This window comes from Ambystoma mexicanum, chromosome 10 (assembly GCF_040938575.1).
Source record: "Ambystoma mexicanum isolate Mex_15411 chromosome 10, UKY_AmexF1_1, whole genome shotgun sequence".
NCBI lineage: Eukaryota > Metazoa > Chordata > Amphibia > Caudata > Ambystomatidae > Ambystoma > Ambystoma mexicanum.
The window spans coordinates 963281867-963299147 of NC_090932.1; the positions used below are offsets into that span (position 1 = coordinate 963281867).

General features: G+C 45.5%; 1 protein-coding gene across 3 annotated transcripts in view; it reads right to left on the bottom strand.

Moving 5' to 3' along the window:
* The window catches only part of FNDC3B (fibronectin type III domain containing 3B), a 796261-nt gene that overhangs the window by 104098 nt on the left and 674882 nt on the right, over positions 1-17281 (bottom strand). For all 3 annotated transcript variants that reach the window (XM_069618738.1, XM_069618739.1, XM_069618740.1), the window contains 2 exons: positions 7114-7232; positions 6417-6522 (listed from right to left, as the gene is read on the bottom strand). In XM_069618738.1, coding sequence (XP_069474839.1) covers positions 6417-6522; positions 7114-7232 — 225 coding nt within the window. The remainder of the gene's footprint in view (positions 1-6416; positions 6523-7113; positions 7233-17281) is intronic.

The window sequence follows — 17281 nt, forward strand, 5'->3', positions numbered from 1 at the left end:
ACTGTGCTGATCTAGAATGATCACTGTGGCTAGCGGCAAAGGGGTTGATTTGCTGCACATTGGTTCTCATATCCAAAGTGCCCTTGTGAAGTTGAAGAAATATCCTTAAGGCCAGACGGATCAATTTCATTTCAAGGACATTGATGTTCAACAACTTCCCTTTCATCAAAGAGTGTGGAGATAATGAGCACCCCATTGGTCCTCTGCTAGAGCCCTGCTGGGCAAATAAACGGAATATGCCCTTGCCTCTGAACAGGGTGAGCCTTGGAGGACTTTGTCACCACTTATTTTCGCAATTTCGACAGCAAGCATGGTACCCATTTAGGCCTCAGAAAGATAATTGTTAAAGGACGACAGCCTTTTTGACAGTTCATGATATTGAAAGCAGAGTGATTAAGAAAATATTTGCAGGTGGTGTTTGAAAGAATCATTGGTTTTGTAGTCGCACACGCGGCGGCTTTGGGAGGATGGTGACAGAATGGCTACACCGATGCTGACTACAGCAAATGTCTGTGCAATATCAGAAAGTCGTTAGTTGACTGTTATTTTGCTGACATTGTCCCCTTTACATTTTGTTAGTTTTATGGTTTACTGAACTATTCTTGCTGACAGGCAGACCTCAAACTGACGCCCGTGTTACAGGTGAAATGGTGAACTGCCCTCAGCGGCGCATATGACTAATAACTAAGTAGTACTGAAAAAGTGCCACATTTGCCCAGGGTGAGTTTGCTCGCCCTGTAAGGATGTTAGTATCACAGTCTGGTGTTGTAGCTATGTATGTTTTAGTTGGCAGAGCAGTGTGGTAGCCTTTAACACGTCAGTAGCCATTTGCTGCGTGAATTATTGCAACATGACTATTCATGGATTCTTGAGTCCTGTTACCTAGCCATTTGGTTTTTTGATTATTATTTGTGTGTCTGAGCACGAAGAGTGGCAATGTGCCCAAAAAACATCCTAATTAGAACTGGATGAGCTTCGGCCATGCATCTAGCCTACATAATATGTAGACGCGTGCACAAGAAGGTGAAATGTGGCTGGCCCACCATGACTCAAACGCCACCAAAGGTTTGAATGAACATTGGAGTGCTTGAGAATGCCCTAGCCCTGTGTGTCTACCTGTAGGGATGCCACATCCTCCCTCAGAACCTACCCAAAATCCGAGTTGTTGAAGATGCTGTCCTGAAGTTCTTTGCTGTAGGCATGTGATGCTTTCCCCACATATCTTTTTCAGACAAAGCTCTGCTCCTTCAGGTGCAGGAGAATCCTATCCAGCCCCCCCCACAGTCCCCCTCCCCGATCCAGTGGCAACAGCAATATCGTCCTCCTCTGCAGCCCGGTGTGCATCCATTATGACAGACCTGGGTGCCCTGCTGCTGTACGCGAACTGGGACGACTTTTGTTGCTGCTGCCAATCTCTTCTGCTCCATTGAAGGGATCTCTTTATTGGGATTCCTGCAGCCCTTCTACACTGAGGGACCAATCTGCCCTTAATCCTGCAGTCCTTTGTCCCCACTAGAGCACCGCTGACATGCCTCCCAAAGTCCAGCACTGGGGTATCTTGCTGCTTTGAAGTTCTGCAGTCTACCATACTCAGGATCATTATTTGTGGGTCTCCTTCAGCTATCCCTCTGCAAATTTCTCCCCTCTCGAGCTCTTCGCTCCTCTAACTCCCTCAGGGTCAGTCGTTTTTCAAAGAAACAAGCTGGGGGTAGATCTCTCTCTTCAGCTGGGGCCTCCCTCTGGAACAGCCTCCCTGCTACTCCAAAACTTGAGGAGAACCATCTCCGGTTCTGGAAACTTCTCAAGACCTTCCGCTTTACTTCTGCCTTCGTTCCCTCTCTCCCCTGCTGATCTGCTCTTGGCACCGTGCACCTGGCCACGCTCTGTCCCGAGGCCCAGGTTACTGCTCACCCTTCCACCCTCCTGCACTGCCTCCTGGCCATCCCTTGCACTCGGGACCGTACCTGTACCCATACAGTTCCCCACACCCCCATTTTCCTTTTTCTCTGCACTTATCAGACTTACCAAGTCTGCTGCCTTAAACACAGCACTTGCCTCTTGCTGGCTGCACTACCACTGTTTATTGCCTCTATTATCTATTTATTTTTATTTATTATTACTTATATGTTCTCCTCTACTCCACACTTTCCACTTCCCCCCCCTTCCATGCACTTTTCCCCTTTTCCCTTCCCATGCACTTGTGCGTTCTCAATGTCACTGGGCCAAGTAAGATCGTTGTTCCCCTCCCTTGTCGCGCTCTGAAACACTTGTGTACGAGCGCAATATGAATAAATTATCGTATCCTGGCATAATCTGGGTCCCAGGAATTAACCTTTTTTGCCCAGGTGCTTTGTGTGCAGTCCCTGGATCAGATGTTGGAACCACAAACTGTAAAGCCCAAAATCTCCCAAAACAACTCCATGTGCAAATTGTAGGCCATTTCCACATGACTCTGAAGCCTCCTCATATTATTGGAGTCTGTTTCTAATGCATTGCTGTTGGCTTTCTCAAGGCGTGCACTCCTATTATGACATTTTTGGCGATTTTAAAAAGCACTGCTTCTATGAGTACAAAGGGCTTGTGTCCGTCTAGGGGGGCACTGGAGTTTCCTGCGGCTGATCCTGAAATGGATTTCTATTCTTGTGAGGAAGTACCTGGAGACATGTGATGAACAAGCAGTGACCACAAGGCTGCGTATGCGGTGACAAGACTGCAGTTCCAGACATCATGCACTTCCAATGCACCAGTGGGGATTATGCTGCTCTATGCAGCAAGCCTGGGTGAAGTGGATTTGGCAGTTCCGTTTCACATCATGTGGAGGCTCAGCAATTGCAGCATGGGACCCTATATATCGTAGCGACCCCCTAAGGTAACCTACAAAGTGAGATCTCTGTGGAATGTGCTGAATTCAAGCCCTGGCAGCAAACGATCATTGCTGCTCTTGCGCCGATTAAGCAGGAGTGTGTCCGGAGCAGTGGCTAGACCTCACATGTGGCATGTAACCCAGGTGCTTGCCGGTGGTAGGGGGGGAAGGCTCAGCAAGCCCCCTGAATATGGGGCCAGGCATCTGTTACTGTTCCATGGGTGTCTGGCAGTTAAGGCCAACAAGGGGTACGCCTAGGCTTAAGCTAAATGGAGCCCAATATGGCCATCAAAATAGGGCCACACCTGCTACTGACAGACTGCGTCAAAATAGGTGTACATGAAATGAAGGCCTACAGATATTAAATGTGTTTCTGACAGAAATTATGGAAATTTTCCTTATTTAGAGATCAGTGAATAGAAAAATTGCTTTGATTTCGCTGGGCCTTTGGAACATGTTTCACCATGGCCCAGGGTCCTCATGTCTATGCCACCATAAGTGTAGGCTCTGCAAACAGACTAATGTCTTTGCAGTTCCATGTGCCAAAACGCTTTGGCTGCTCTCAAAGCGATCAGACAAGCAGATGAACTGTACATTTCATGAGTTAAAATCATCCAGACTATCTTGAGATGCATTCCATTGTTTTTTTTTTTAAAAGCAAACCAACAGAAGTTGAAAAACGACTTTAAAAAAGATGTACTATTGTGTATGAGCAAGGGAATGCCTGGATATAGCAGTACTGTGCATCCAAGTAAAGCCCAAAAATGGTCCCAACATTTGTCCCAATGGTAATAGTATAATGCATTGGTAAGTAGGATTGGTTAACAAAAAAATCCTTTCTCCATTAAAAGAAATTTTAAAAAACTTTTGGTCAAGTAGCAGTAACATAATTATCAGCCCCTGATGTACTAGATCGAGTGCACAAGGCAGACAGAACGGATTTCCCGGAGATAAACATTCTTGAATCGACATCAAAGCACATTTATTTTTGTCAGAGCACACTTTGATCTATTCTGGGCGGAATGTATCCACAAATATGTATTGGACTACATTTTTACCATCCTAAAGCAACATGAGGGGGGCGTAATTAACAAACAACATTAAACCAAAGATAATCCTTCTTCCTTGTACCACACCTCAATGTACTTTGTGCAAGTACTAAACTAATGTTACTAATAAAAATGCTATTTAACATTACCCAATGACTTCTGTTATTTTACTCCAACTCCCTTCACAGTTGCTAATTGCAGAAAAGAGGGCGTACAAGTGAATTTTTCTTTGAATGGGTACCACATCTGGATTGTACGGTGTGGATTTTTGGGGCACAATGCTCAATGCTTTCTGTATTTTAACCGTAGTTTAAAGTGTTTCCGCATGAGAAGGACAATGTGCCAGATCAATCTGTGCCGCTGTCAGCGATTGGGGACATAGAAGGCGAAGAGTTCTGTAGCTAACATGGCAGAAAAGCAAAACCATTAAGGACTAAGCATTACCACAGCGCATCTAACCAACAGCTATTTAATAAGTCTTATATTTTACAGCCAAATTGTGCAAAACTAAATTGAAAGGAAAAGCAGGTGTACTGAACAACAGGAGACATTTTTGGATGTATTGAAAATTACTTTTACAACGAAGCTATCGTCTGAGAACGCAAATAGACAATGCAGATTTCAAAAGCTTCCCAAGGCAAATTCCTGTAATAAAATATAATGTATGGTTAATACCTCCATTTGCCCAGGATACCTTTCGTGTGGCCAAACTCATAACGTGCCTGCAGAATCTCAGAGGTTTGCCAAAGTGCTTGAGCGCATCACAAGGATAACCTTAAAACCTGCGTCCACAGGCATGGAAACCATGGTATCAACCGGAAGTATGGCCTCGTAAATACGGATGCAGAGCTCTCAATCTTTCCCTGCCTATGCGCGGGATAGCCAACCAGACCCGATTTTTGTCTTTTTAATTCTGAGTCTTGTCGTTTTTCCTTTCATACTTTAAATGTAAACCCGTGCAAGACCCAGAAGTCCACAAAAAGAGGGTGGTGTGCCGCCTTGTGCATGGCAAGGGAAAACTTGAGAGCACTGCTGATGCGCATTGCAGTAAGGAGGCAGCCATTTCACTGGGATCCCCTTTTGCAGCCATGCTTACATTTCAGAAACTAATACATTCTGGGAGATTTAGATTCAACTGCAATTGACATGAGCACTCAATAGGCAGGATTCTTAGAAATGAAATCTCAAGAATGGAAAGGTAGAGTCCTGGTGGCAGGCCGCCTGCTGCACCTACGAAGCTCAACGGGCGATTTTGTGGTTGTGGTTTAGTGGGCAAACTGGGGCGATACAACCGACCCCATTTCTAGTCACTTCTTTGCAGCTTCAACAAATTGTCTGATCCAGAAAAAGTCCCATCCTTGTTCTGTGCCTCAATTCTCTTATCTGAGTAAAACAGTGACTTGCTTGGTAGCAAGCGCATCTCCATAGTCAGTTGTCTATGAGAAGACAAAGAAAAAAGCCAGAGTTGCGACTGTCGAAAAGCAGTCTCTTGCTGATAATTATGCCCAGGCCTTGCGACACAAACCTGAAACCATCCCTATATAAAACTAAATAATACTTGTAAATGTATCAAGGTATTTTTTAAGATACCGCCGATGTTTTGGGTGTGGGGCTATTATCACCCACTTTTGTACTGAATTTTAAGCAAACATGATTCCAAAACAATGCCTTATTGTTTAGAAAAGCAGCGTTTGATAGATCTATACTACATACTGTAAAAATGATCACAATTGCCGGCGCTGTATCACCTGTAATACAAAGCACTAATTAGGAGTCCTTTTCCAGAGGTGGCATAGCTACAGAAAGCTTGGATCTACTGTAAAGAAGTCCTGTTTCAAATCAAGGAATTAGTAGGGTTCCTCCTATGCGCAGACATCGTCAGAGTCATCCTTTTTAGGTGATAGACTTGAACAGGGCAAATAGCAAATTTCAAACCCGATGGCATATTTATTGAATTTGATTAAGTCAGAACACCCCCGCCATCCCTCTTCTGTGTTGCACACTCATGAACAGATATTCTAAATGTGGCTAGAATGGCACTTGTGCCAAATTGAAAAAACAAAGTGGGGTTCCTGCTCTCTGATGGATGGGTCTAAGGTTTGGGAGGTGGGCCTATGGGAACAATAACGCCTTCCTTAGTTCCAGGTTTCTGTATGCACGGTCCCCCTTTATCGACTTCCATATAGGATGCAGGGCCAGATAGGGTTAAACCGCACCAATTGAGAGGCTTTAACTTTAGAGGGGTATGATGTCAGGGTATACCCTGCAGATGTGCTTGGGGCCACCAGATTGCAAACTGTGCCATGCTCAAACTTAAAGAACTTAGTGCCATACACCCAATTGAAAATGGTCTACTCCAGACTCAGAACTTCAACGTCAACCCGTGATAAATGACTGTCTATATCAGCTGCTGTTCTTCATTAATTATTCTGCATTGCGATAAATTAAACTGAGATTAATTTATAAGCACATGCTTAAAAAGAATAAGGCACACCATTACTCACCCCACTGCAGCTCCACTTCTTTATGTTTAGGTTTCCCCAAAACTCTTGGGGGCCGACACTGACCTGGAGCTACACTCAGTGTGAGGATCGGCTGACTTTCCGAGCACTAGACAAGAAAATAACATTACCAAAATGGCTTGCAGAAAAGGCTTTTTCACACCAAGTATCTAAATCGCTTTTAAAAATACATCTGCTTGCAAAAAAGTTGTTACAATGTTTCACCCACCCCCAACTTGTTTAAATCCTAAAGTCAAATTGAGGGATACTATTTTTTTAAATGTCATAAAAAAAGCAGCTCTGCAGATTCAATTACAGAATTGATTCTGAATTGCCTTTGAAGTGACATAATGAAGGGTCCAGTCTTTTGGAGGAATCGGCCTTCAGATCAGCCAATGTTAGAATGTTTCCCTTCAAACTTCTCTCTGCACAACACACATTAAGGTACAGATTCAGTCTATGACTCACTTTTTCAGGTGTGGGGGTGCTTGTGTATACGTGGGAGGGTGCGTGCATGTGCGTGCGTGTCTGTGTGTGTGTATGTGTTTGTAGCATGCATTCATCAGCACAACTGAAAACTCCATAAAACTCTGCAGGCACAAACTATTACGAACTGTTACATTCTTACCTAGTTCATTGCCATGTTTCCAATGTCACTGGTTCCCATGTACACTTTACATAACTTAAAAGGATGTCCTACCTGACTGTGTCCACCTGTGCTGATACAGCACACACGCAGCATGTAGTAAGTGCCTGGTTTCAAGTCGCTACACGTATGCTCGGTTTTAGATCCACTGTATGCCACACTCCACTGGTTTGCTACAAGTTAAAACACAGAATGATTTTTATGTTCCAAGTTAAGGCAACTCTTTATAACAGTATCGGTATATCTATGACAGTATCGCATCAATTTCAGACAAAGGCTTCTGAGCCCATGTTTATTTGGCTTTCCTAAAATCAATTCTCATCCTGGCATTTAGATGGACGAAGGGGCTTGCAGGGCTAAGAGTCGTGACCAAAGTAAATTTAGGGGGATTGGTTTTACCTCCCTGGCCAGTTATGTCCTCTCTTGCTTGCAAGGGCTCTGAGGAACTGCACATTCCCAGAGGAGAAAAGACCCTTTACAGTCCTAGAGGGAGATACTCCAGGAATCAGTCCTGGGGGCCAACCCAGTGAAATGCCATTGGCAGCCATCTTACCCTCGCACATAACACCTTCTCAGATGTTAGAACCGTGGCACAGGTGGGCTGCCGATCCCTACAGAAGTCTAGCATGAGATAAACAGACCAGAGAGGAGGGCGTTCATGCCCATTTGTTCAAGGTCTATTTGCGCTTCTTTTTCGAAGACATTTCGACACAAATGCAGGTATTTATTAAGGTGGGAGAAGTGGGGGCGGGGGGTGGTGGCTGTGGGGTTTTCCACATGCATTTATTTGTGATGAAATGTGTTAAAAAAACAATTTAAAATAAATAAATAAAATCAAAGAAATGCGCCTGGAGCAAATTGATGCGAGGCAACATCGTAGAACCAGAAGAGGGACATCTTGCAGGTGTGAAGTGATGAAAAAGCACAGTTACTGGGCAGTTCTTTATGCCACTCCTGGGCAGAGGCTCAGCTTCTTCGGCAAATAACTAGCATGACCATGGGAAAGAGGCTGCGGGTGACAAATATTCACCTATAAATACCCTTGCATAGAGTTCTGCTCATGGGAAGCCAACATTCATGAAACACAGAATTGTCACCATCCACCATTGTGCAGTCCCAAAACCACAGAAACTGAAAAAGGTGGACAGTGAAGTTTGGTAGTGGGGGCCAACAGGTAAGTGGTGTGTGTAACCCAAGAACAGCAGCAACTTGAGCATGTCTCTGGGCCGAGAATGCAGGGTTCTCATCACACAAGGCAGAGATGGGCATGAATGGTTGGCAGTGAGGGAAGCTTATGGGCAACAACTAGAGCAGGGATCTGCAGGACAATGGGCTACATGGGCAGGAGGAAAGGGAGAATGTTATCAGGCGATCCACTGGAAGTAGCCCTAATGCACCGACATACAGAGGAGTATAAAGGCCCTGCCTGGGTACAGCTGATCCTCTCACATCAGCCAGCCACCACTGCCATCAGATTAAAAATCCGGAGATTCACTGAAATCCCTCACAGGGAAAGGTTCCAAGTACATTCTGGCAGGAAGAAACGCACACACAGGACCCAGCAACACGAATGCACATATAAACACTAGCTATTTAGAATACAACATAACAGGCATTCTCTGTTACAAAATAAAACAACAATTTAAGGAGTTTTGAAACTCACGAATTCCATATTTTTTCCATCTTCAACTTTTACAGGTGGCACCCCCATGCTCACAAATGTGTACATTTCTTAATACACAGACTACCCTTTTAGTATGACAATGTAATGTAATCACATTAACTGGCCTCAAGTGATTTTCTGTACATTAGTACCCCGGCGAGAGACAATCAGAATGCAATCCCTCCGTCGGGATTCCAAGGCCTTTGTCCCCGGCGGGGGGCGTGGCAGCCCCTCAGCCAATGAGGAGGATCGAAGCGGGGCCATCCCTCCTCCGAGCATCCCTGCGGCTGAGAGGCTGCCTTCTCCCCCCCGCCGGGGACTCGGTAAGTCTTTTATTTATTTTTATTTTTCCCTTCCCTTCCCTCCCCCCCCTCCCACCCGCCCCCCAACTTACCTTCCTGATCCTGCGTCCCCGGCGGGGGACGAAGGAAGCCTCCAGCCGTGTGGAGACTCGGAGCGGGGCCATTCCCGCTCTGCGCCTCCACACGGCTGGGGGCTTCCCTCGTCCCCAGCTGGGGACGCAGGTACTTTTTTTTTTCTTTTTCGTCCTCCCAACCCTACTTACCTTTTTTTTATCCTTTTTCGGGAGCGGACGCGCTGGAAACACTTGTGTTCCCAGCGCGTCCGCTCCCGATGGCCGCCATGGAAAGGGAAAACGGACTCCGTTTTCCCTTTCCATGGCGGCAGCCATTTTCTTGGTCTTTCTTTTTTTTCTGTCCCAAAATGCCGCAGCGTTGAAACGCCGCAGCGTTTCGGGACAGAAAAAATTGCTTTTAGTACCCCGGTCACGCAAATTTTGCGGGCCGGGATACTAATAGCAATAGAACCCTCGCGGCGGGGGCATTACCGACTCTGGTAATGCCCCGAGGCCTTCGGTAAGGCCCTCGCTTTGCTCAGGTCCTTACCTATGGGCCCCAGGGCATTACCTGAGTTGGTAATGCCCCCGCTGCTCTGGTTCTATTGCTTAATTAGAAATGGTCATCATACCTCAAATTGCCCTGATATTGTGAATCTTGAGCTTTTCATCAAATTTCTGGCTCATAAGCCACTGTGTCTGCGCCATGCGGGCACTTAATACGCACACAAGGGTGCGTTTTACGCACCAAAAATACTTCAAAAGAAGCAACTCCTAGTGACTACACAAGGAGCTAACATATAAGCTATTAATACCCAGCAAGGAGGTGTAGTGGCCACCTGGCCAAAAGGAGGCTCAGAACGGGGGCTTTGCCTCCTTGGAGCTGGAGGCCACCATCTTCCCTGGCTGGGAATTAGGTAAGTGCACTCACCTGCATCCGCCCACCCCCCCTTTTCCACATCTCAAACCCCTCACCCCTGCCCCTCTTACCTGGCGCTGCCTTGTCCTTCGACGGAACGTCCCCGTCACGGCAATGGCCCCCATGGAACGGAAGACCGGACTACAGGTAGTTCCTTCTCCCCGATCCATGGCGGTGTCACACTGCTGAGACCGTGGAAGTTATGGGCAAGATGGAGGCGCTATTAGGTCCCAACAGTCTGTCTGTGAGCGGTCCAGTCTTTTTGTTGCTGCTGCATTTAAGGAAGCCACGCCCCCTGCGAGTCGCGTTGCAACTCGCTATGCTGACTTTCGATTTTGTGCCTACTACCGTTCCTGACATACCGAGCTCCTCTTTTGTTTTCTCGGTTAATCTCCGCGGCCCTTCGCCTTCTCGTTAGGCGACGGCCGTTCTCTCTTGCCTTTCCTTTCTTTTCCCCTTATCTGGTCCTCGGTTCCAGCCTAGCTTCGCCCCCCCGTAGTACCCTCTACCTCGCTCGGCTGGTACCTGTCTTCCCCGTCGGCGAGGTTCCGGTTTTCCGGTTCCCTGTTGCTCGGGGTCTTTTCCGTCTTCCCTCGGTCTTGCCATCCCTCTCTTTCACCCCCTCTTTCTTTCGCGCACTCTCACATTCACTCGCTCTCTCATTCATACTCTCTTGCATTCACTCTCTCTCTCATTCGCGCACTCCTGCATTCACTCGCTCTCTCATTCATACTCTCTAGCATTCACTCGCTCTCTCATTCATACTCTCTCGCATTCACTCTCTCTTACTCTCACGGACTCACTACTGTTCTCTATTGCTCATGAGTTTTCTCTCTCTCTCTCTCCCCATACCTTTACCTGTCTACCGAAACAACTTACCTCCGTCTGCAGTCTTCTGTGCCTATGTTTGATCCTTCGGAAGCATAGAAGTTCTCCTTTGTGGCTCCACACTCCATCGCCTCTCCCAGGGCTCCTTCATCCATGCCAAGGAATCACAGTCCGGTAGCTGTCATCCATTGGAGTATCAACTGGACATTGGCCTCAAGACTTTTAAAGCCTCTGGATCCGCAATTCCTCCAATCTATCCTCGCCTGCAGCCTCACAGGGTTTTTTCTGCCTTACTGGCTTTTTCCCTGTTTTGGGAGGGGCGGACTCCCCAGGGTTCACCTGACGGTTTATTCCAATAACGGTCAAGGTGGCCTACGGAGGAGACCGTCCCTATCTCTTCGAACGCAAGAAGGGGAAAGGACTCCTTAAGAAGGATACTGAAGAGGAGAGAACCCCGAAAGACCGGAGGAGAAGACAGAAAGTCGCCAGTCACAGTGAAGACCAAGGTGAGGAGACTCCTGGGGAAGGAACTGTGGGAAGTGGCTTTGACAGGCGGCCATTTTGACTTGTAGTTTTTTCTGAAGTTGAGAAAGGGCAAACATGGCATTTCTCAACTTGAGAAAAAGACTATAAGTACCCAGGTACAACATGCCGGGGTCCTAACATCAATATAACCCTCACAGGACGGGAATTACTGGTCAGGTAATGCCCCGTGGCTAATGTTAAAACCCTTGCATTGCTCGGGATTTTAACTTATGCGCCATCCCAGCCACTCTGGTTATATTAATTAACTAAACATCTCATCAATTCAGAAATGCAATTACCATCAGATCTCAAAACCACTCTGAACAATCTCCCTCACCGTTCAACTGAAACTCTCGATGGCGAGACTGGACCAAAGAACAGACAGCTGACGTGGTAGTCTGGGTATTATTGAAGAGAGAAAGTCTTCCATTTCCTGACGAAGAGATTCCACTCCATGATAACAGGTTTTGCAGGCAACCCTTCTCTGCAATGCAACCTTTCTAAATATTGCATATCACTGTTATATTTTGATTTCATACATTACATCTATTTCTGGTAATTTGGACTACAAATCTACCATAAAAAGGACAAACCGAGGTCCTCCTCCAGGGAACAAGACTGGTCCTGTAAAAACCAAAGTCAGTTCTTCCGTTGGTTCACTTTAGATACATGGACAAACCCATTGGTTGCTTTCTCACCTTCCAAACTATCAGTATTGTTCAAAGACCTTTAGCATCTCTTCAATGCCTACCTCCATATCCGACCGCCAGTTATCTGCACAAAGCACCACCTCCATTTTAGTATCCCCATATGACCTTCATCAGCAAGCGTCAATGGTCCCAATATCAAACGTAAATGGGGCACGAATCGCGCGCCTCTCGCAACAAAACAATCTTGAATCCTCAACTCATCTTGAACAATTTTATGTCTTAAGATACCATTCTTAACCATATGGAAAATAACTCTACAGTCTCGCACAGACACTTGCTTCCTTTACAACCTTTCACCATACTCTATCAGAGTAAAAACATGCTCAGTTTCCTCCTCCACCTTATCCTTACCAATCTTGTCAGCAGGTGTCCCACATGACACACTACAAATAGTCCCATCCTCATTGCCACGGGGTTGTGATTTAGCTACAAGAAGCAGAGTCAGAATCAGTAGAAATACAGAAGACTGCTTAATTCAGTCAAAAGGAGCGGAAAAGCACAGCATGTGTACAGCAATTCCTCTCCCACGAGCCAGGCACACTGCCATCTGATTTAAAATGCCAGATCACACTGCAATCTGATTTAAAACGCCAAGATTCTGTCAGAACACTCAGAGGGAAAGATTCTAAATAGAATGTGGGAGAAAGGAACCAGACCGGACCCAACAACATGAATGCATATAAAGGACACTAGCATTTTAGAATGCAACATGAACCCTAACACCTTCTTCCAGTGCACACGATTTGGGGATCACACCCATTACTTGTCAGAAGTGTGACCTGGTAGGCCATCCAACACTTTGTACTAATTTTGCAGCTGGTAGTGAAGCAGGTGGAGAGGATGGGTACTAATTTTGCAGCTGGTAGTGAAGCAGGTGGAGAGGATGGTATCCGGGGGCCACTATGCTGATTTTTAATGATTTTCTGCTTGGTGAAGGAAACAGCATGGAATCTGACGACCTGCACACACGTGTAAAACAGTGATCAATAGTCATGGTTACTATGTGTCAAGATGGTGGCTGTCATTAAACACAATAACTAGAGGCTCCACCTGCTTTTTCTGGTGTACAAAAGCAGTCAGAATCCGTAGAGAATCAAACCTCCCCACCCACACCAAATTCAGATGCTGGTCGAGAAGATCTTGTTTCCCGGCAAAGGCTGGGGAAACTATTTCAAAATGACGAGGCAGTTAAACATGCAGGGACCATGTCGCGGTATGTTTAGCTGCCTCCTGGCCATTTACATGGTCATCGAAAATGAGGGTCTTTATTATTTGCAATCATTAAGGGCAAAAGATCTGAGGTTTGCCAAACCAGATAGTCAAGCCTTGAATATCTTTGAAAGTAATCCAGAGGATTAGCAAAACCCAGAACCTCTTGGACAAATTATAATTTTTCTTTTATAACGTGCTTAATACCAGAGATTGGTTTCTAAGCACGAGATCTGTATTCAAACCTGTGTTGCACTGCATTATCTTGCTTCCAAGACAAACACATTGCCCCTGAGCTAGCCCCCGACCCCACCAAATGGGCTAAAACATTCAGATCAGCAATGAAGCAGTGCCTGAGACTCTCCTGGGCTTCCCTTACTGCTTAGTGATAATGAAGGTGCATCACCCGTGGTCATAATCACTTGCCTCAAGAACCACAAAGGTTTCTGAAAAGTGAAAGAAGATTGCCCAAGGCCCTAATAGTCTGAGAGGCGTGCAATGGGTGCGGGAGACTTGTGAGCATCATTTTTGCTGCCAACCTCTTACAATAAATAAAAGGGTTCGGGCCAGCCTACGGATTTCAGATCAAATGCAGTATATCCAGCTAAAAGCTCCAACGCCTCCAAACCCAGCACAAGCAAGAAGTAGAGCTTGCCCCAACCCATTTTTCCTCACGGCCTACCTAGGCAGAACCCTTGCATAGCCTGTAGGTTTTCAGGCGTCTGCTGCCTGGGCGACAGAACCATGTGTGGTTCTTCAGTACTACCCATTCTGGAGGACGCCGTATTTCTGGACTCAATCTTTCAAGGTGGATACACCATTCCCTATATTGGCTTCAGAGATGGGAAGGCCTGTGAATATTTTATTTATTTTCTATTTATTTTTAGCATTTTTAAAGCGCTCACACAGCCCACGGGCATCGAGGCGCTGTTACATGAATTGTTTTTTTTTTTTAATTGCGTAATTGTTTCTTTTTTGTCTTAGTTGCGTTATTTGTAATGTGCTTAAACACCCAGAGGTTTGTAAGCGCGGACCCAGGGATCAAACCTGTGTTGCTTCGTGTCGCCTTGCTTCCAAGGCGCGCATGTTGCCACTGAGCTATCCTCCCGGGATAATATGAAGTCAGCCTAGTATCTCAAAGGGGTCCACAAAGAATGTCCTGGATGCAGTACGCATCCCCTTTGCCTCTGCTACGCTGGCTGACCCAGTCCATTCTCCATTATACCAATGTGTACGATTTGCCAGCAAAGGCTCATCATTTACCTGTCATACACAGGCAGTAGATTAGTGAACAACCTTGGGGCAAGATGTGTGGAGTTTCCCCGACAGCACTGTGCTTCTTGGGAGGCCACACCGAATGAGGTAGGTAGTGCGCGTGCTGTGGGCCGGATTGTCCTATGTCCTAAGCAGTGACCATGAATGCTTCACTTTAAAGGGGGCTCCCTTTCATTGCACTTATGCAGTGAAGTGCATTATCGTGCATTGCGTCTGCTGCAGCAATCCGTTTTTTGTGGGTGGTTTCTCCTCTGCAGGGGTCTCTCTTGGTCCTCCTTTTTTTCGATGCCCCAGGTCTTCACCCTCTTCGGACGAAGGAGCTTTGTGGAGAGAGGTGTGGGACGAGGCTGCTCAAAAGGTTCAGCAGTCACACAATTGATCAAAGGTCTGACCGTTACATCTGCAGATCTGGAACTGAAGGAGTGGAGGCCCCACGGGCCCAGCCAAGACGTACGGCTTCCAGGGTCCCATAACCCAAACACAATCCAGCAGCCTGGGGCTTTGGCGCATAGTGCTTCATAAATTCAATAAAATACAAAATCAAATAAAGAAATAACTAAGGAGTGCAAAGTGTCTGATCAATCTGTCCTCCAATTCACACTAATCCTCACAGATGGTGGCATGCTGCATTGTGGCTCAAGACGATTTATCCAGGTCACATGTGTATAGCTGGTGCATGCAAACACCACAAGTTACTGAGGAAGATTTTAAGTTTCTTGATCTAGTAAGACATTGGGCCACACTTCAGAAATAATCAACCAAATTAAGTATCTTTGTGCTTGTGGTAGAGCTAAAAAAAGAACCCACAATGTTCTCTTTGCATTTTTGCTACTCCATAGCATGGTGTGACAAACATTTATACACACAATGTGGTATGGGGGGAAACGCTGCAGACAGATTGTATATATTCTATGCCTCTTAGGAAGGTGGATACAAGATAAGTCCAAAAAAACACAGGGAGAGTGGTCACCCCTCAGATAACCCCTCAACTTTAAATCACCAGACTCAACCTGAGCACTGACATGAGATTTTCAACACTCACAGTGGATAGAAAGAGCTACAAAGGAGGAAAGATAAATTGAGCTAAACAGAGGTGTCGTACAAAAATAATCTTACTCAGTGGATTAAGTATACATTGTTTTCAATGCCACAAAGAACTGTGCATGCCCCAATACTTACATTTAAAAGCCCCAAGAGGCACGTTAAAGAAGCTGACTGGATGAGCCGCTGCTGCATAAAGCTCTTCCCACGCACATACTGGCAGCAGACATTTATATTGCTGAAGTACTACTTTAATGATTTTAAAAAGCTTCAATAATGGGTTTGAACCTGGCTAACTTCACTAATGCACAACCAATTCTCGTGTCAACAAAGGGATCTGACAGACATGTCAGGAGATAAGTGGTCTCCTAAACATCTGGGTGCTTGCTCAATGTTGCACAGCACCTGACAAACCAAAAAAATAAGATGCACGGCGGATAACAGGGACGCCTGGATTCTGAAGTGGTTTTCAACATTGCAAAGCAGTCCCGTCCATCTAGAGTGCATTGGGGACGGGTGCAAGATAAGGTGAAGGCCTGGGGTGTCATAATTCATCCTTCAAAAGGAGCAAAGGCTTCATGCTTTAGTAGAGTGTATTGATCTATTGTGTGGTCCAGCGTAATGAGGCACAGTTGAAGGGCTTATCATAGAGACCTATGGGGGTCAGAAAGGCGAGGTAGACAAGGTGATAAAAGGTTTTTCACAAGGAGCCATACCATGAACTTTAAAGGGGGTGATAAATGCCTTGCATTCTCTAACGTGGGGATCCCTGTCTATTAAACTAAGACTAAAGGAAAACACTCTTATATATAAGGATATCTGTCCCTCACACTTATACATACAACAAAAGCATCTCAGGTATTCATATGGCTGTCAAATTCAACAGAATAATAATTAGAACACATATTTTTTTTAACCAGAGTCAGATCCCCTTCCACTGGATCAAAGTAGAATTTCCAAATTAAAAGTTCCAAAGAATAAAGTTCACTCCAATAGTCAAAGTCTATTTTAAAAGGTAAAACACAAAGGTTTCTCCTGATAGCCAAGTTTAGTTTACAACACAAGGTTTGTTCACTTGGCGCTGTGATTGTATTCTAATCAAACAAAGTTCATCATTCTTCCAATTAATATTTCACCAGGATGCCTCTTCTCTTGAGAAAGACAACTGCTATACAAATCTTCATTATGCAAAACAATGTTGTCGTCAGGATGGTTTTACCACAGTTCAAACACATTAGGGGCATTGCCACTTTCTTTCCACCACAAACGTTCACCATAATGCAGTACTTCAATGTCTTCTTCCTGGTTCACTAACCTGCCAGGACTGCCAGTAACAATCCATTTGCTAGTATACTCGTCTGCCAGTATGAATCTCCTAATACTACAAGTAATCTGCATGTGATTCACTTCAAACATCAGTAACATCGTTGACTTTCAATAACAGAAAAATTCACAACTTCCTCCATAAGGATTCAACACCCATTGACGCTGTTTATTCCAATGATTGATTGGACACATGCAATGCAGGGTTTGTTCCTCTCCCCCTTGACCCTCTCCCCAAGGAGGGTAACATTCCCGCCAATTCTGGGTTTCTACTACCACATCATATAACTGTTGTTTCAAGTTTCTTTGATTCCCCTTTTCCTCCTAATACCCTTTCCTTGATTTAGGCAATGCTGGTTGTTATTTGCATCACT